General features: G+C 44.0%; 1 protein-coding gene across 2 annotated transcripts; it reads right to left on the bottom strand.

Annotated features, from left to right (window-relative positions):
• Positions 1-5,521: 5,521 nt before the first annotated feature.
• On the bottom strand, positions 5,522-9,424 carry LOC309532011 (transcription cofactor HES-6-like). 2 transcript variants are annotated; one of them, XM_082221961.1, is made up of 4 exons: positions 9,173-9,424; positions 8,915-9,001; positions 8,703-8,778; positions 5,522-7,438 (listed from the first exon to the last, which is right to left on the bottom strand). In XM_082221961.1, exons 1-4 carry the CDS (start codon positions 9,251-9,253, stop codon positions 6,993-6,995), a joined length of 690 nt encoding a protein of 229 aa, XP_082078087.1. In that variant the 5' UTR covers positions 9,254-9,424; the 3' UTR covers positions 5,522-6,992. The 2 variants fall into 2 exon arrangements, with proteins under 2 accessions (XP_082078087.1, XP_082078086.1); XM_082221960.1 differs by having other exon boundaries at positions 8,703-8,784; positions 9,173-9,422.
• Positions 9,425-19,457: the final 10,033 nt, after the last annotated feature.

The following is a 19,457-nucleotide window of genomic DNA, read 5'->3' on the forward strand; positions in this document are numbered from 1 at the left end:
AAGGAGAATGTTAGCCGCTTTGAGACTCCTGAAGGGGAGTGAAAGGCGGGATATCAAATCCAAACTCTTCTTCTTCTTCTTCTTCTTCTTCTTCTTCTTCTTCTTCTTCTTCTTCTTAGAAGTTCTTTGTAGGAGCTGGTAATCTGTGAGGCTTGGAGAACATCTAAATGAGACATCCATGGGGGGAGGAAGACGTGTGTGGGTCTTTCCCACAAAAGCAGCAACATTCTGGGAAGTGGTGTGTGTATGGACTCATTTGGCCCTGTCCACTTGACTGAAAATGAACTACTGCTCTAGCCCTGGAGGACCTCCTCACAGATAAGCAGCCCCCATATACCTGGGTGAATAAAGGACACCAGAAGTACCAGGTTCTCCTCTCACCTTCTGCTAATTAGACAGCAAATTTCAAGGCCGTGGAACCTCTTCCTGTACTTACGATAGGCTCCCTGTGTGAGGTAGAAGATTGGAAGACCAGGAGTCTAAATTACTCGGGGAACCTCCCCAAGTAGATGAGAAAACACCCTACTTCCGGAATGAAATGGAGGTGGTGGTGGAGTTTAACACGCTCATCTCTGCTTCCATATTGGTTTTAAACACGAGAACGCCCAAAGAGGTCATATGTCTACCTCAGATCTTGTTTATTAGAAAACACCAACTGGATTTGAGCCCACAACACATCATCCAAGTTTATCATTCGTTTCAGTAAGATTTCAGTGTACCTTCCCCTGGCCTATATATTTATTTACATTCCATATTCCATATTCACAGCTCTTCCTTGCGCCATTGGCCTTTTAACCTCTTCAAAAGAAGCAACTTTTCTGGACCTCTGTGCACATATATTCTAAGTGACCTTTTCACACATCTTGCCACAGAGGGCTTTTTTAGTTTCTAATGGTGGCTAGAATGGTGTTGAGCCACCAAGGTTAATTATCCACTATTTGGCTGCAAACGTTTTCCTGAAGCTTCCTGTCATCTGGATTTTGGACTTACAACAGGAATGGAGGAGAGGGGTTGGATGGATGACCATTTGGTACTACAGATACTCACTGTATTCTACAATTTTTTTCTGAGCCTTGTCCTTGCTTAGCATGCCATTATGAGGTGGACTCTATTTAGCAAGATCACCCGTAAGGCAAATACTCCCCATTGACATTTGACCCAAAGCAGTAACAAGCCCTTCTCCCAGACCCTTTTCAACTGATCTAAGTTATTTACAAGAAGCATCACTGACCACTGCCAATGGTGTAGTGCTAATGACTCCAGGGTTTTCCAACTGCATATCAAACAAATATCCCCCTTCTTATGGCATGGAGGGGTGTACCTCTTTTTACAATCTAGTACAGTAACAACCCAGCTAGGGTCTTGCTATTACTTTGAAATTGCAAAGAATAAAGGCAGTTTCTATGTAGGGGGTGGAGAGAAAAGAGAAAAAGCATGAACTTTCTTTTCAGTGTAACTGCTGGAAACCACATCCCCACCCCAATGAAAAGCTCACTCTTCCTGCCTTTATCAAGGAGGTGTCAGATCTCACACCTTTGCAGTAAGGTACAGAAATGCAAATTTTTTGAAACCCGGTAACACCTAATGAGAGGATGTAAACTTTCTGTGAACTTAATTTGTGGATTTGTGGTGTGTGTTTTTTAAACCCCAACATTGCTCAGAATGGTTCAATGCTAGTTGTACATTTCCAGATTGGACAATTTAAAAATACAGAACTTGAAGATGGTCCTTTCTCTTTTGAAAGACAAAATGACTTCAGTTTGTTAGACCTCCTGTTTATAACCCCCTGCATGTCTGCAGGAGACAAAAAATATATACAAAGTGTAACTCCAGAATTACATACCTCAGAATCAGCTGTCCTATTTCCATTGACTCTCTTCTCTATTCCAGCATCAAAACTTCACTTTTCTTAAACTTTGTTCACAGGTTACAATACTCCCCCTTTCTCCAAGTTTGCAGCTACTAGCAGTTGTACCTTATCTTGTAGTACCTTATCTTCAATGAACTAGGCTTTCATCCCACAAACTCCTGTTTTGCATATTCAACAGTGAGCAATCCCTACATACATACTTTGGGCTAATAGGTACACCATTGTTTTGAGAGCAGTAACATCACCCTTGACCCAACTCCTCAGTGGTTAAACCCACCACAATGCACACAAGAGAATTTCCATTAGCACAGGCATGGCCATTTCCCAAGAGACGGTGATCTACTCCCAGTATAAAAAAAACTGGTAGTGATCTACCCATTGTCATTGGCTTTTTTTAGGAGGGAAGTACCCAGAGTTGTTGAGCTTTTTGGGGGGAGGATTGCACAGAGTTTTTTAGCTCCCCCCCCCAAACTTTTTGTACACGATAAGGATCCTGCAATCTACCAGGATTAGCCGGAGATGTACTGGTAGATAGCGATCTACTGGTTGGACACCCCTGCATTGGCAGAATTGCTTTACCAACCAGGGGAAAGGAGCATTACGGTATCAAATTGCTTTCTTAAAATGGCTGGGTGGTTTTCTTGTTCAAAACGGCTGCATGGGAAGCAGAACTTGAACAGGTTAAACTTCTCTGTTGCTTATGCAAGGATCAGTTTCATTGGTTGAATGTGTCATATACCTATTAAAGACACAGAACCTTACTGGGGGAAGGAGAAAATAACTTCTCTACACTAGATTCTCTACTCTATACTACTACCTCATAAAAACATGATAGTAGACTTCAGGACCGCAAGTTGGTGGGAGGGAATCCTGTGGCCTTTCAGCTATTGTCGGACTATAACTCACCACCTCAACCCTTGACCATCAGTCATGCCAACAGCTGATGATGGGAGTTGGAATCCAAAATTCTCTGAATGGTCACAGGTTTCCCACCTCTGTATTAAACTAAGGAGAAGACTAATCTCCCCCCTAGAGTTTACTACATACAAGTAGCAGGAATTACATGAAGTAGCATTCAGGAATATGACAGCTCTTCCTACAGTACATAATTGTGCCACCAGAAAAAACTCACATCAGGCAGAATCGCAACAAAAAGTTGCAAAGACCTACCAAAGTTAAGAGATTCTGGAGCCTTAGAAAAGTAGGCATGTATTATACAGGTTTGTGAACAGAATATGGGGTTTTGTTTTTGCTTTTTGCACCCACCTTTTCTTCAGTGACACTCAGAAAGACTAATACAGAGCAAAGTGACCCAAGCAATTATTGCTAAAAATTCACGACTTTAGTATTTGCTTGTTTCCATGGTTGTCACTTTGAGGCTTGCGAGTTGTATCAGGACAAAAAAAAGAGGTTCGTTTCTCTATAGCTGGAGAGGAGAATTGCCAATTACACTGGATGGGATCTGGCAGCTGCTTCCTATAATCATCATTCAGAAAGAGATGAGACTTGAATAGCGAGGGAAGGCTGAGGTTTTCTTTTCGACAAGAATGAGTGTAGCTTTCCTTTGGTCAAAGCCGCCTAGGCAGAAGTTTAGAAAGCCAGAGACCTGTAAGTGAGAAAGCTACTGACACAGCAAACCTGCAAATTTTGCACAGAGATGGCTCTCTCACATACACACACGGGAAAGGGGAAATGTTGAGTCTGGATGAACCATATTTTCCAGATTCCCACTTTCATATGAACAATTCTACTAGAAGTCATGCAATTATGCACAAAGTGCTCCCACAAATATGCAAAAGTCCAGGTCTGTGACTGTAATAAAGTTCATTCATTCATACACAAAAGTCCAAGAAATGCCTATACTGCATGCACAAACCCACAAACCTAGAACTTGCTAACGTTTCTGCACCACCCAAACATTTAAACCTCTTTTGATATACCTACCCATGCCCTGTATATGCAACCTCTTCCCACACCAGTCTCTAGGCGGAGGGAACCATAAACTCTTATAACAACGTGTTCCTTTCGGTGGGGCCACAAAGTACACAGTAACAACAGCTAGGGTTTTTGAATTATTTTCAGCTAACAACCAGCAAGGCAAAGCTGTCTGTACCTTCTGTCTCCCCTCCCCACAGCAGGTTTGAGAAAACTGGCTCGGAAGAATGATACAAGGTTGGTAGGTAATCCCAGCCCTCAGGGATAGAATCCAGTGACAAGACACCTCTCAGATTTGCACCCGGGAATCAGAAACATGGAATCATAGAGTTGGAAGGGACTCCAAGGCTCAACCACCAGAAACGCAGGAATTCTGCCCTGGGTGAGCCAGAACCATCAACCTTCTGGTTAACAGCCAGACCCACTGACCCACTTGGATAAAGAGAGTATAATCGCCCGTAAGTGCAGACAGCTTAAGTACCTATATCAGGCTGCTCACAATGTGCAAAGAGCAACTCAAGGCTAGCTACAGTTTTATTTTCTCCTGAAAAACTCCTATTCATTTATTGCAGAGGTAGTCCATTATTAATGTGTGGGTACCAAGATGTATACTGCCTATTCAAGGGTCTAAGGGGGTCAGTGTAACAGTCCTTTAACCCTATGATTATGCTGCATCCTTGCTAATTAAACCTTTGTGCGATTTTGATGCATACTTTCTGAGGGAATCAAACAAGAGCAGGCCAACCCAAATATTGTCAGGATTACATTTAAAGCCTCAAGCTTGAAAACCTATTTTTTCAAAACTGAAAAAAGGCTGGACTTGAAGCATAACCCTGGGCTACAAACCACACTTACCTGGGAGTAAGCCCCACTCAATTCAGTAGGACTTACTTGTGAATAGACATCCTTAGGGTGATGTTCCTAGACATTTGGTGTTAAATTGACAGCTTATATTTTGAGGTTCTCCTATCCATTGTGATTTTTTTCAAAAGGTAAGATCATCTGCTAGGTCCATGTTTTCCAAACCTGGGTCTCCAGCTGTTTTCAGACTACATTTCCCATCATCCCTGACCACTGGGTCTTGCTAGCTAGGGATGATGGGAGTTGTAGTCCAAAAACAGCTGGAGACCCAATTTGGGCTCCTGCTCTAGTCTTCTACCCCACAATACTATTTTTTCCCACTTAAGAATTTGCAATCGTCTACTAACACAAATAATAACTTGTAATATTTTAGTTCTAGTCCAGAATACCTAAGAGACTGCAGCCCTAAATACTGTTACTCAAATGCTGCTTTTAAATACAAAAAAAAGTGCAAGGCCCTGCTCATGTTTAATGTCCCAAGTAAAAATTTATTTGACCTCCCTGGGCCTTAACTTAAGCTGGTATGATTACAGACTATTTCCTTTATTCCATACACTCTCTCTCAAAGTCATTATGTATAGGGTGTTATTTTCACTGGAACTGTCCATACTAACGCTTAGTTTGCACATCAAAACATTCCCTCATCTACTGTAAAAGCAAAAAAGGTCTTTACAGGGAAGACTTCCCCTTCATGGGGGAAAAAGTGGGAGGGAGAATGTGGGCCTCCCTTCTAGTTCAAAGGTAGGTGAGAATCTAGCAGTCAGAGAGAAACAACTCTTGTGACAGGCTTGAATTACGGGACATCCAGTCCGATGGCTTAAAAGTTAGTCACAAAGCACACGTCTACCAGTAAACTTTGTTTCCAATTTTATTATTCCACATGGTTAACAAAAAGGAAGATTACATAGCTAGCCCTCCAACCTTACTTTTACCCCTCCCTTTCTTTCTCTATGCTGGGACATTTTCTGGCGTTAAGGAAATTTACAGCATAGATCTATATTACAATGACAGCTCTGTGGAAAGGTAACAGCACAAACAGCTCACACATCTTAAAAAATAAAAAACCACCTGTTTTTAAGTGGCGGAAAGCTGAAGTTGCAGTAGATCAAAGAACAACTTTTGAGTTTCTTAATTAATGGCATGTAATTCAATGTTTTCCATTCAAACCGGGAAAGTATTCAATGGTTCAAACCCTAACTAAGCCATTTGTTATTGGTTTTTACACAATTACCAATGTTGTTGCTTAAAAACAAAGGCTTAGCAATGACAAACTAAATTGGGAAGTCACGTAACCAAACGCAGGAACATACGTGTGCCAAAAACCAGAAGTATAACCACCGTGTTAGCCCAAGAATCCTGAACAAATGAAACATTCCAACTCCCCATACTTGAACAGGCAAGTTCAGTACAATAATTAAGTGCTTAATTACCAATGTTTGCACTCAAGGATACATATTTATGAATTGCTCACTTGGAACAGAATTTCTAGAACAGACGTGTCACCCACCCCTCAAAATACATGCAATCATTGGTGAATTTAGTTGCTTTTATTTTTTTATATATAAAAAGATTAAAATAAAACATTTGACAAGCTATAAAACATACCACAATAAATTCAAATGTGCTAGCTGTGCGTAAGACACGTTTCTAAAAGGCACCCTGCCACCAATATTTTAAATGCTCACCTAATTCCAGTCTGGCTCCTAGTTTCCTCTTCCTTCACTGAAGGAGAAATCCTAGACCACTAAACTCATCAAGAGACTAGCTTCACCAATCCCTTTCAGGGATTTTCCTTTTTAAAAAATAAGAGAGAGAAAAATCTATCACTAGAACATTTGAAGTTGTGCATAACTGCTTAACTTCATACATTTCACTGGTATTAAACCACCAAGTTTTCAAATGCACAAGGGTTTTCTCCTAATCGAAAAAAGGTAGTGATTCAGGGCCACTTATAAGGACCATTAAAAAAAACCCAAGGAAACAAAAAAGGTAAGTTGCAAACACTGCTGTGCTTCAACAAAAGAGCTCTGCTTCCATACTTCCATCTCTTTTAACCCACACCCTTAATCATAAAAAGAAACCAAGACTTTCCAATATTCACCTCTCGCACTCACAGATGAAATGTTAACACATTCGAGCTATTTAGCCTGTCAGGATTTGACAGTGTAAGAGTGCCCAGCTATGCAGTCCTGAAATACAGCAACATTACAACACAAATGCACCATCTGAAATCCTCACCGTCTCTATTCCAATGGCTAGAAGAACACAGTGCTCAAGTATTCTCCCTATTAGGTAGATCTTCGTTGGTTCCTGTGCAGTCTCTTTACTACCAAGGTCTCCACATAGATTTGGAAAGGCTGGAGGAAGGCACGTTTTGCGTCCTAGACCTGTCCAGTCCATCCAAAGAGATGTGGCTTTGCTCAGCCTCCGTGTCTTCCACATCAGAGCAAGTCTCCTCACTGGAGGAAGGTGAAGGAAGAGGCGAATTGGGACTGGGCAGGTTCAAAGCTGGAGGCGACTCCCCAGGCGTCTGGGAGAGCCCATCGCTGCCAGGCCACTGGCTGATGGAGGGGTCTGACAAGACATCCGCTATCAGGTCCTGGAAACTGCCTTCGTTCAGAGGCATCGACTCCAGAAGGTGGTTCAAGAGCTCGGCTGCAATGGTGGAATCAATCCCAGGGCAGTTGGAGACAAACGTATGAACTTCATGCATGCACTGAATGTACCCAGCTGCAAAGCGCTCGCTGGCCTCCCGCTGCAGTTTGTCACTATCTGAGACCACAGGCAAAGAGAGAAACACAGCAAGGGTCACAAAACATTCTCCTCTCCCCAGTAGTACTGCAGAAGGCTATCTACTCCCTTGCCCATCAGTGCTGGCTAGATGCTAAAACTACATCCCACTCCCCACCATACCTGTCAATGCCTAACTTGAAAAATGAGGCCCAGAGGTTTCTAACTAAGGGACAATCAGCCAGGACCACTGCAAATCTCGCTGAGGATACAACTGTATGTTTCAGGGTGAAAGCCCCAGCCTTTATGCAACGAGATAAATATTTTGGAAAAACAAGGTAGATGGGGCTGATAGAGAAGGTTTTATATACCTAAATGTGCCTGCTTTCTAGTAACAGTTGCGTAAGAATAGTTTTAACTAGACTGAGCAAAGTTGGATTTATGCAGTCATTTCACTGCAAGTCCAATTCACAACTCAAGCAGAAGCAGAACTGCAATACTCCTTGTCACATGCACAGCTCAGCCTAGGTATGTTTACTCCAAATAAAACAAGTCTCATCATAACAATTAAGTTAGATCAAAAAAAGGATAGCAGCAGCCACTAGGTAGGGCAACAGGAAAAGAAAAAGAACATAAAGTGGAACCAGAACAGTGAAGGCCAGTAACTTTAGTTCAAACCAGAAATACTTCAGGTGTGCTCTAAGTAGCACCGGTTTTGTGTTAAACTCCCTGGTTTGTTGTGGTATCACAAGGGGCAGGGAGAAGAGACATCATGCATACAGCCCTCAATGGCAAAGAGGAGGAATCAAAATGTAATGATCCTAAGGAAGTAAAGAGAGCTGCTTACAATCCAGCCCTATGCATGTCTACTTGGAAATAAGTCCTACTGAATTCAAGGGGACTTGCTCTCAGGTAAGAATATACAAGACTGCTGCCTTACTAAGGAGAACAGAAAAGATAGCTTCCCACCCCCAGAGAAATGGGAGTACAGAATTGAAACACTTTATTGGCAAAATAAGCAATGGATGCATGTGCCATGCAATCCTTGGGTCCTGATGCTCCCTTCTTTTCTAAAAAATAATAATGCAATTTAACTCTGCACCCCCCAGCCCATTTCCCTCCCTCTATCTGACAATCCCCTTTAATTTATCTACCCAGCAGCTTCTTCCTCCAGCCCTAATAAGGAGTAGTCCTCTAGGTAACCGAGGAAACAGCCAGATCCCCGATGCAGGACCAGGATGGAGATGGGAACGAGAGAGATGGAAGGAAGGATGGATGTCACAGGGGAACAGCTGCGGCCACTCACCGATAGACCTGTTCTGCAGGATGCCTTGCACCCGCTTCACCGTCAACTCCAACACCTCGGCGTTCTCCATCTTCGCCTGGAACTAGCAGCAAGCAAAAGGAGAGAGAGGGGGGAAAGGACACAGCAAAGAGCGATCTCGTCAGTCCCATCCCCCCCTTCCCGTCCTCCGCGCCCCCCCCCTCCGCCCGAAAGCCCTCCGCCGGCCAAGTTACCTCCGTGTCCGCCAAGATCAGCCGCAGCTCTTGCAAGCTCTCGTTGATCCGCGCCCGCCGCTTCTTCTCCACCAGCGGCTTCCTTGCCTAGCGAGGAGAGAGAAAGAGGAGGGGAGGAGCAGAGGGCGCCACTTGCAGATCGCTGCACGCGCGCCCGCTTGCAAAAGCAGGCGCGCACGTCGCGAGAGCAGCCCGCCCCAGAAGTCCACCCCCCCCCCCGCGCGCGCACCCGCTGCACAGCTCCCGCACCTCCCTCACCTTCCTGTCTCCTCTGGCCTCGAAGAAATCCTCGTCGTCCCGGTTCGGTCGGTTCTTGCTGGGCCGAAAGGAGGGAGCCATGGCCGGATCCGGGGCGGTGCGGATGGGGCAAATGCAGGACGACGGAGCGGGGACGGAGAAGTGCAGAGCAAGGGCGGCCGGGGGCGGAGGCAAGGAGGCGGAGGCCGGAAAATAGTGCAGCGAAATAAATAGATGAAGCCGCAAGGCTGCTGCCTCCGTCCCGCACTCCCCCGCCCCCTCCCGCGGCCGCCGCCCCGGCCCTATTTATAGCCTCTGATTTGCATGTCAATGAGTCTATTGGATGCGGCGCGCCGAGAGGAAGCCCGAACGTCGAGCGAAGCCACCAATGGCGGGCGGGCGCTTTGTCTGGCCGGGCGCTTTCGGGGACGTTTTCCTGGTGGTAGCAGAAGCGAAAGCAGCGGCAGCGGCGGGGGGCGGAGGGAAGCCGCGCTGCTGGACAGGGACCGTCGCCCAACGCGCGTTTGTAATGTTTGCTTGCCGTTAGTTTCTGCCTGGTGTTTTTTCAGCTGCTCGCTTGCGGGATTCGACGCGATCGTTCCGTTCTCAAGAGTTAACAGCGGGGTTTCTTGCTGGACGAAGGGCAGTAAGGAAGCGTGTGTATGTCAGAGAGAGAGATGGGAGTTGCAATAACGTGTGGAAAGGCTGTGACAGCGACACGCAAGTTGCTTACTGGGCTTGCTAGTGTGCAGTCTTCAACCGCCCAAACTTGCATTAGGATTTCTTACTGTGATTATTAATAACCATATATTTGTAAGGTGGTGGTAGTGCTGTATCTTGTAGGGTTGCCATATTTGAAAAAGAAAAAACCAGGACACTCCGAAAGTTCTTGAGCTATTTTTTGTTTTTACAGAAATGGCAAAAACCCGCGATGTTAAAAAATTGACTTGCCTATGATCCAGGACAAAGCACCACCTTTCGGGACCCCCCCCCCAGTCACCACGTCAATACCGCCTTTGAAATCCCACTGATGTCCAGGAAAACCGGACGTATGGTAGCCCTATGAATCAGACCGTGACCCAGTCCAGTGGTTACAGGCCAGCATGTTAGGTGGCTGGACATCCAAGTTCTGGCCTTTATTAAATATCATGTACATGCTTTGAAAGCAGCAGCTACAGAAAACCAACTTTTCAGGTGTTAGATTATTGATATTACTGGAAGTGCATGTGTACAAGAGAAAGAGGCAGATGGATCTTCAAATCACAGCAGGCTCAGCAGGAACCGTCAAAATGATCTATGGTTGCAGCCTCTGAGTCATATTTTGCCTTCAGGTTTTGTTTGTTTTATATACAAGCCTTACGGAGTGCATATCTGCATCTAACCTTGAAAAGGTTTTGTCAACACTACTGACAAAGATTTGGCTTTTCTCCTCTCCCCAAATCATCTGAATAATTCGCGGGGAGGGGAGCAATATCCTATCATCAGTGGAAAGAGCTCTGGGAAACAACAATATTTGATACTTGGGCAATCAGTAGAAGTCTATGCTCCACAAGAAGTAGAGTCAAGACTGCAGCAAAACAGTAACTGTAGGAGGAAATACTAAGAAAACCCACAGCATACTTAGCAACTCCACTGCCACTGGCAAATCACAATGTGGCAATCACAATGGTGCAGAACACAGAACAATTACAACACACAACATTACATAGGATATAATGTAACAATTCTATTTGGAGACGTGGATTTGCAGGAAGAAGGCACTTCCATTGCAGCCAGGCAGGTGCATTCATCAGTGGTTGAAGAACGCTTTGTTTACTACAATGTGTAATATATAAAACAAATGGGCCCTTGCTACAAAATGTACAGTGCTTCTGTTTAGGGTTTCAGCCACTCAATTCCATTCTCTCATCCCAGTTTCCCTTTACCTCACACACGTCAGAATTCTGCACCCACATGCTTAGTTGGGGGAGGAGGGGTTTCAATTTGGGACTTTTAATCTCCTTTATTTTTTTGGTGATATACAAATGACTCTGTTAATATCTCTGAGTAGCTTCCTCTCCCACCTCTTGGGAAATTGAAACACAGCTTGCCAGGAACTGACCAAAAATATGGCTCCTTCTACACACCTGTCTCTGCTCCTGTTCCAGCTACTCCATTCTATTCCTCCATTCCATCCAGCCCCGCCTCCTTGTCAGTTTTCCCATCCCGATTCAGTCTCTTACCCTTGCATGCCAACTATTATGGAGCAGGTTTGTTTGCTTGTTTTTCATTTCCCTTCTTTTAGGTTGTTTTCTGAAGATTTTCTGGACTTGTGCATCCCTTGGTTCCTCCATTGGTTCTTCTCTCTTGTGTTTCAGGAGTGAAGTTTTAGCCACAGAAGCATGAGGAGAACGAATACTCCAGTTAGTATTGTATACAGATTTTACATCTTGACCAGGCATAGGCAAACTCGGCCCTCCAGATGTTTTGGGACTGCAACTCCCATCATCCCTAGCTAACAGGACCAGTGGCCAAGGATGATGGGAGTTGTAGTCCCAAAATAATCTGGCGAGCCGAGTTTGCCTATGCCTGATCTAGACACCTTGTTCATTGTATCAGCTGAGTCCTTGGGATCCTATCTTAAAGTTCCTTTCTGTCCTTTTCAAGAGGCAGACGTCTTGGAGATGACTACCAACTCAGTCTTACAGAACTGAGTTCTAGTAAGATTGCAAAAGATTGTAACCCACACCTGTGCGTGGGAGCAAGGAGGGAAATCATTTTTTAGATGCTGGAAGGCAAAATTCTGAAGACTATTTAATCCTAGATACCCACACTGTAGGTGAACAAACAAAGGAATCAGCTTGCTGCCTATATTCAAAGTGCAAGGCCAAACAGACTCTCTGGTGGGAGAGAGCCCCTAGCAAAGCTTAAGTATCAAAGTTAAGCAGCTTAGTGAAGCATAAGAATATAGGTTATTAAACCTCCTTTATCCTGTTTCAGTTATGTGTAGCAGCAGACCTCCTTCTACCCCTCTCTGAAATGAACAGACAGCACACTGCAAAGTAAGTTTTAAAATGCTTTACTTACATAATCGGAGGTCTGTTTCCTGTGTTATTCACTGCAATAGCAAAAACAGCACAGGTATAGTATTATTGTGTAGAAATACAGAAAAAATAGCTTCAGACACATGTCCTCCCTCCATGACTTACATCATGAAGAAGAGAGTGAGGAAATTAAGTGAAGAAACACATTGTTTCCTTACCAAAAATGAGGGGGCATGACCTGCCCCTACTCTTACAATTTGACCTCTGTGGTCCTTAACCCCTTTATATGCTAACTAGTAATCATGTGTAGTTATGTTTGACTGCAAATCTCCCACAGACCAATGCCCATATGAGTAGAAATGGACAAAGAGATGACCAAGTAGGACAGCAAGAGTACTGGCTGGACATAGTATCCATGGGAGGAAATTACATATGTTTGGTAGCCACCATGTGGCACATCTTATCACTTAAGCAGTGTGCAGTTGAAAAGAGTAACATTCTAAGGGTTTAGGTGTGCCACCAAACAAACCTACATTTTCTCTTATGCAGAATGTTCCAAACCAGCACCATTCATCTCATTTCGTACAACAGTGTTGATTTCTGTGGAACCAATCGGTGGTTAATTTATCCAGCCCAATGTGTCTGTATAGCTATATGAAATGAGTGAAACAGTGCTGGTCTTGACTCAGTCTCTCGAAGAAGAAATATAAGGTGCTTGCTATTTCAGAAACTGTGTCTTGAACATCACCATAATAAAATTTCACAAAGTTGCAACACAAAACATTTGAACTGGCAAAAGTTGGACTGTAACGTCAAAGCATTTTTCCTGTTGCTGGCTCAAACCAAAAGCTTGATTTTAAAGCATTGCATTCAAGAAGCCCTTCAAGATATCCTCCGCCCCCAATGCCTAACAACTTCCTTTTCCTAGAATTCACTCTGTTCCTTCCAAAGCATAAGAAGAATTAAATTGCTGCCCCTGTATGCCTAGCACTCATTTAAATGTTCAGCATGCTGAAAGCAACAAGAACTACTAACTTGGGGTTTGGGGACTTAGGAGTAAATTTCCATTTCCTCTATGGGAATGTGCACTTTCCAGTATGTGATATGGAGCCATGCTATTGTTTCTCAACAATAGTATGTTCATCATTATGAATGACATAGGAAGTCAGAGGTCATTAGTCATCAGAATGCAAGAAGGGCTATTAGCAGAGCGATCATCGAGGTCTGTGTTAGCTGTATCAGTGCAAAGCAGTATCCTAGGAAAATGTTGCTGTACTCTGCTTGCCGGTATCAAACTCCCTTACTCTTGCCCACACATTCCACATACAGAAGCCAACTGGACTGGCAGAGAAAGCATTTCACTACTGGCAACTGGACAGAGTTGTCTACTAAACCTGAGGGCAGCAGATTTGTTATGGGGGTCCAGGACATGGCACATAGAACTTTGTGCTCCAGCAAAAGGGTAGGGCCAGGGGACTTGGCTGGGGGTGAGACTTGCATCTGCTGGCCCCTTGCATCTGCTGCCTGAGGCAGTCACCTCGCTCTGTCTAATGTTAGGGCCAGTCCTGAATGTGTGTTGTTCAGGACATTGCATAAGTTATGGGGACCCCTCCAACTCTGATTCCACTCTTCCTGCTGTCCGTCAGCAATTCTTTAAGCTGTTATTAAACTTGCAGATTTCAAACACTGCTATCTGATGTAAACACAATTTATTCATGACAGCCGCCTTTTGATATCTGAATGCGTAGCTTGACAACACGAATGGTATGGGTGTCGTGCCAGTAGGACAGGTGGGCAAACAGGCATAGATGTGGCTACCAGGAGCTGCAGTGGCAGTCCCCATCTGCCACACTACTTGTTTCTCATGGTGACGATACACACATTCATGATTATGAGGCCTTTGTTGCTGATCAGGTGATAAGAAATATTGAAGGGATGCATATGATGAGGGATCCATTTTGTCGTCTGAGGCGAAATGGGAATGGCCTGTTTCCTATCCCCCTGCCACCCCCTCAGTGCCCCGCCCGCCCCACCACTTCTGCCGCCACCAGGATGCCCCCTCTCGCTGAAATTCAGCAAGAGGAAGGCTTTCCAAAAGGTCTCAGTGCTCGTCTTTGCTGCCCTAGTGGTGGGGAAGATGAGCAGCAATGCTGCAAGCCGTAAAATCTCCCTCTTGCTGAACCCGGTGAGAGTGGAGCGGGGGGCATTCTGCAAGGCCTTGGCACTTGTCTTCTCTGTCACAGGGTTTGGGAAGATGAGTGGCAACACTGCGCACTGGAACGCATCACTCTCATAAGAACTTGGCGAGAGGGGGGCACTCTGGCGGTGGTGGGGTTGGCAGGGCACTGCCCCCTGTGCTTCTGCTGCCCGAGGCAGTTGCTTCAGCTCACCTGATGGGTGGGCCGGTTCTGCATATGTTCACCTGTGTTCCAATTTTTTCAGAACCGATGGTGGATTGTGCCTAGAGCAGCTCACAGCAGGCATAAAATGCCAAAGTGTGATGCCATTATTTCAGAGCACAACAAATTCAAATAAGACAGAAGCTCTGGATAGAGCATTTATTATGCAGCTTAAATAAACATACACGCAGGGCTTAGCACGCCCTCCGCCTCCATCTCCCCTGTCCTCCCTGTACATTTTAGAACTCGGATTTTCCAGGGTTTCCAAAGGGTGGGAGGAGACCCCGGAATGCTCCTCTGCTGCAGTCTGTTGCCCTCAAATACAGCGGAGGGTGACAGGGACTGTGGTGGCAGGGCTGGCACGCTCATGCATACATTCCCCTTTTCACGTGTCCGTTTAAGTCGCATTACGCACGCCTGAACAGCTCTTAAAAGACAGTAAGTCAAATCCAATATTACAACAATACTTTAAAAATATCAGCGGGTCAAAATTTAATAATAATAAAATAAGTTTGGCAACCCAGTTACTGCAAGGGATCTGAGTACAATCATCCAATAAAACAGCCTCACATTCAAGCTAACCTATTTTTTTAAAAATAGGAATTAATTACAAGTATTTCTTGATAGCTGGCTTGAATCAGCCTGTGCATTCCCCCCCCCCCTTTCTAGGAGGCTGCGATCACAAAGAAAAGCTGGATCACAGTCTCATCTTGACATGGTCAAAAATCTTTCTCCCTTCCTCACTCGTTTTCGCTGCTGCCTCCTTCCCTTAAACTAAAGAATGAAATCCTCCAGCTTTGTGAATGTAACTTGATGCTGATGACAGTTGGCAGCTGCAGTCCTCTCAACAGACTGAATCAAATAAAAGCATTAGGTCTTGTCCCCAAGGAGAAGGACAGGTGTTCACTCCGACTTCTTTGTTTCTTTCCCCACCCCCTGGACTCCCCACCCCCCAACACACGTTGGTAACGTATGTCATATTTTTACTAGCCAAGAAAGAAATACATCTATTGTGTGTGTATGAAAACAACCGCATCCCAGGCAGGTGCAAACGTGCTGTGTTCAGATGCAGATATACAAGGCAAAATGTTTGCTAGCAGCTGCAGTCCTGCTTAGCATCTTCTGGACTAGAGTTTGTTTTGCCAGAACAACATTCGCTAGAACCGCACCAGGCACCTCCACTCGCATGAATACTACTATTGCATTTATGTAATGCATCTTAGCAAAAGAACTGGGATGCTGTATGTGTCCTCAGGTGGTACTCTGGGGAAAGTACATCAGACGTAGTTATCCCAGATAATGAAAGGAATTGCTTTTTTTCTATTGGGGGGGATTGTTCCATTGCCAAAGCTTGCAGTTTGTATACAAGTTGTACAAGTGACAATAAAGTATTTCAATATTTCAATTTCAGTAGTTTGCCTGCATGGCAGAATGGCCTATAAAAAATATCAGGAGCATTTTGACACAGGTGTATGAGTAGATAAACATGCTTTCCCCCCATTCCATGCTTCCATTTTAGTTTTATGTGAAATATGCAAAAAAATAAAACATAAATGAAATTTCAGGTTACCTATAAAAGTCAATTCCATCTCTGAAACCACATGAGCAAAAGTCAACTGTTTAAAGTTTAAGTACATCTTCACAGTCTACATGAAAACACTCTGAAGACTCTTCTAAGTCTATGCAGGAAGATTTGAGCAAAGTGTGAAATAGACTTGCTTGCAGCAAGGCAAGAAATGTCAATTGTTTCTTGAAGAGTGCAGAACACACTTCTGCCCTGGAAAACAGAGTTTCTTCTACCCTGGTTTTGCAATGATCCACTTATAAGCAGAATCCTAGCTTTACTCTCCAGTGGGTACAAGCAAATAACAATAAGCTGGAGACTATATGCGGTCTGCAGCGGTTAGGCCTCCTGAGGCCCATAGGAAAACCGCTTTCGTCTTTATGCTAGGTATCATGGAACTTTCACGCATAAAGTTCAGCAAATTAGATTTCTGGTTGCGTATCGCTTTATGGACTCACTTCAGGAAAATCTGTTAACTTGACTGCATGATTGTTCGGCATCTTACTGTTCTTAAAGCATAGCCTTCTTGAACACTGAGGTACTGGAATTAAATTTAATTATCTATGTTCAGGATAAAATTGTATGATTCAAGTTCATATATCAGCTTACCTCCTTGCACACATTTTCAAAGAAGGGGGGGGGATGGAAAACATAGTATAATACCTACCTCGGAGATAAAGATTTTTGGAAGGAAGGTTGTGTGCGTGTTTGCATTTCTATGTTGCAAGTACTGTACAAAACTCAGCCTCCACCCACAACCTGTTTTCAATGAAATCGAGATGCAAAATGCAGCAAAACACAACATTTTCTTTGAGCACTGAGAGAGCAAAATGATACTTGGTTCTACATTCATGACATAATTTTCCATTAGAAGCCTGAACATTAAGTGAAGCCTTTGCACCCATTTTATAAGGGAGGAAGGAGATGCAGAATACTTTGCAATGCAATATCTGGAGCAAGGCTTCCCAACTGCTATAATGTTTTTTTAATAGTTCTTTGATTCCCAGAGTTTGCTGTGAAGAGGGATTGATTGTTAAACCACCCTAGGAACAATCCCCCCCCCCAGGGGAATAGAGGTCTACAAACAACTCTCAGCACTGAACTTAATCTCCCAAAATTCTTCAGGGGAAGGCATGGCTGTTAAAATGGTATCATAATGCTTTAGGGGTAGATGAGGCTGAGATAGAGGTCTTGTCATCTGGGCAGCCCTGGACCTCTATACTCCCTGCCCAGGTTTATGTCCCAGGGAGGTCATTTGGATGCTGCTAACACAACGGTTTGACTTCAGCCCTTGGAGGTGCACTCCATTGTCTCTCAAGACAGACAAGCAGTGCCACCCTCTGGAGTGGTTGTAAGTAGGAAGACAGGCAAGTGAGGGCTTGCTGAAGTTGGCGGGCAGTGCCCTCTTTGCCCTAATGGGCCAACCTCCACCGGCTATACTGGGATATACCCTTGGCAGCTTTGCTGCATTGGCACTGGGAGTGACTTAGCTACCTTCCTTTCTGACCAGGCAATTCCTTCACCATAACTGCTTGGTGTAATTTCTGAATTAACTTTTTTTGTGGTGCCCCAACACAGTTTCTTAGATTTCAAGTTGTGGCCCTGGTCCTCAAAAGTTTGTGGAGCACTACATTAAAAGATCTGCTGCACCTCCGCACATATTGGTGGTTTTGTATATCACAGTAAACCATCGTTCATGGTCAAACATTTAGACGATCCCTGTTTTGCTTCTCCTTACAGCAAGCAACAAACCTTCACCCGTGCCTTAGTATTACGTCAGAGCCAAGAATCATGGTTTGTTTCACTCTAAACAAACCGTGACGTGAAGCCAGTCGTGCTTTGTTTGAGAGAAATAAAACTACAACCCCCAATTCAGACATAATACTAAACAAGGGGATCATGGTTTGCTGCTCCTTTTGCACTTGGGGATGATAGTAGGAGCCTTCTGTGCTTCCAATGTATACTATTTACTATGGTTTAGTGTGATATGCAAACTGAGCTATTATATAATTGATAAAATCCGTCCTGGTACTGAAGCAATCCTTTGGAACCTTGCAATAGGCTGGTTCATGGGTATGCTGGAGATTAGATGCTCCTTGATCTGTCTGCTGCTTTTGACACCGTACACCATGTTGTCCCCGGAATGTTTGGAACAGATGGCAGAACTGTCTGGAGTTGGTCTGCCTTCATTCAAATATTATCTTGCGAGTAGCTGCTAATTTGCTAGTTAAACATTCCAATCCTCCGAGCAGGTTTCTGTCTAACAGGAATTGGCTTTGCTTTTTAGGGGCTTTGTGGCTCATCTTTCTTTTGATATTCCGTTTTATTAGGAAGCTGGTAAAAATTTGTTTCTCTCTGGGCTCAAAGTTACTTTTTTCGGAGGCCTTCAGATCTCCATTTCTTCCCTTAAATATATTGTCTCTAGAGCTTTTTTCTTTCCTCTTTCTCTCTGTAGAAAGATAAATTGAGATGTTATCATGTCATCCCGCACAGTGCAAAATTTTCTTTGGGAGAGAGCACTGGGGAAATATGGTGTTTTGTATTTACAAAGATATTCTAGTATGTAAGAATGAACATTTTAAAAAAGAATATTTAGTACGTATTCCACTTTTCTTCATGGCAGAACTCGAGGTGGTATGCAGAGAGTCCCCAGGCAGTCTCGCACCTTCAGAAAGGCACTATTTGTTTTATTGTTGAATCCTAAGATATAGTTTGAAGGCACATCAAGCCTAGGGTTGCCATATTTCAAAAAGGAAACCCCCAAAGTTTTTTTTACAAAAACAGTAAAAAAACGGGATTTTTCTAGGACAAAGTGCCCAAAAAAATCCAAACACCCAGGGATGACTGTTGGGCAGGATTCCTGCACTGCACAGGGTTGGGCTAGATTACCCTTGGGATCTCTGATTCTATGATCTATGGGCATGCTGTGGTTATGTAGAGTGGCAGAGAGATGGGCATGCATTCTTCACATGTTCAAAGGCACTCTCATTTCCACCAAGTCTTGGTTCATATTAAGTTTTTAATCTGTTCCTCTCGTCTTTTATCTTGAGCTTCTGATTCCAAAACACAAAGTACAGCTGTGTTTCCCCTACAGTTTGCGGAACAGAAAAAATGTTAATTTCAAAAAAGCAGTCTACAGTCAAGACATGCACCCTGGTGATAAAATTTCCCCACAGGAATACCACCCATCAACACAGTACAACTATCAACTTGCTAGAAAAATTCCCCTGGGATGAAATCTTTGCAATCATTTATATTATAATAGGATTGGTAAACTGCCAGGTCTTGTGAATTTTACACAAGGTGTTTTAGGGAGACTT

This window comes from Podarcis vaucheri (assembly GCF_965113315.1).
Source record: "Podarcis vaucheri genome assembly, chromosome: 5".
Classification (NCBI taxonomy): Eukaryota; Metazoa; Chordata; class Lepidosauria; order Squamata; family Lacertidae; genus Podarcis; species Podarcis vaucheri.

What these genes read in the sequence shown, in the direction of transcription:
- LOC309532011 (XM_082221960.1), bottom strand. Translation starts at nt 9,253, where the DNA reads ATGGCTCCCTCCTTTCGGCCCAGCAAGAACCGACCGAACCGGGACGAC. An exon ending in TGATCTTGGCGGACACGGAG is followed by an intron (nt 8,785 to 8,914) that starts GTAACTTGGCCG and finishes GCTTGCTGCTAG; the next exon opens with TTCCAGGCGAAGATGGAGAA. An exon ending in CCTGCAGAACAGGTCTATCG is followed by an intron (nt 7,439 to 8,702) that starts GTGAGTGGCCGC and finishes CTGTGGTCTCAG; the next exon opens with ATAGTGACAAACTGCAGCGG.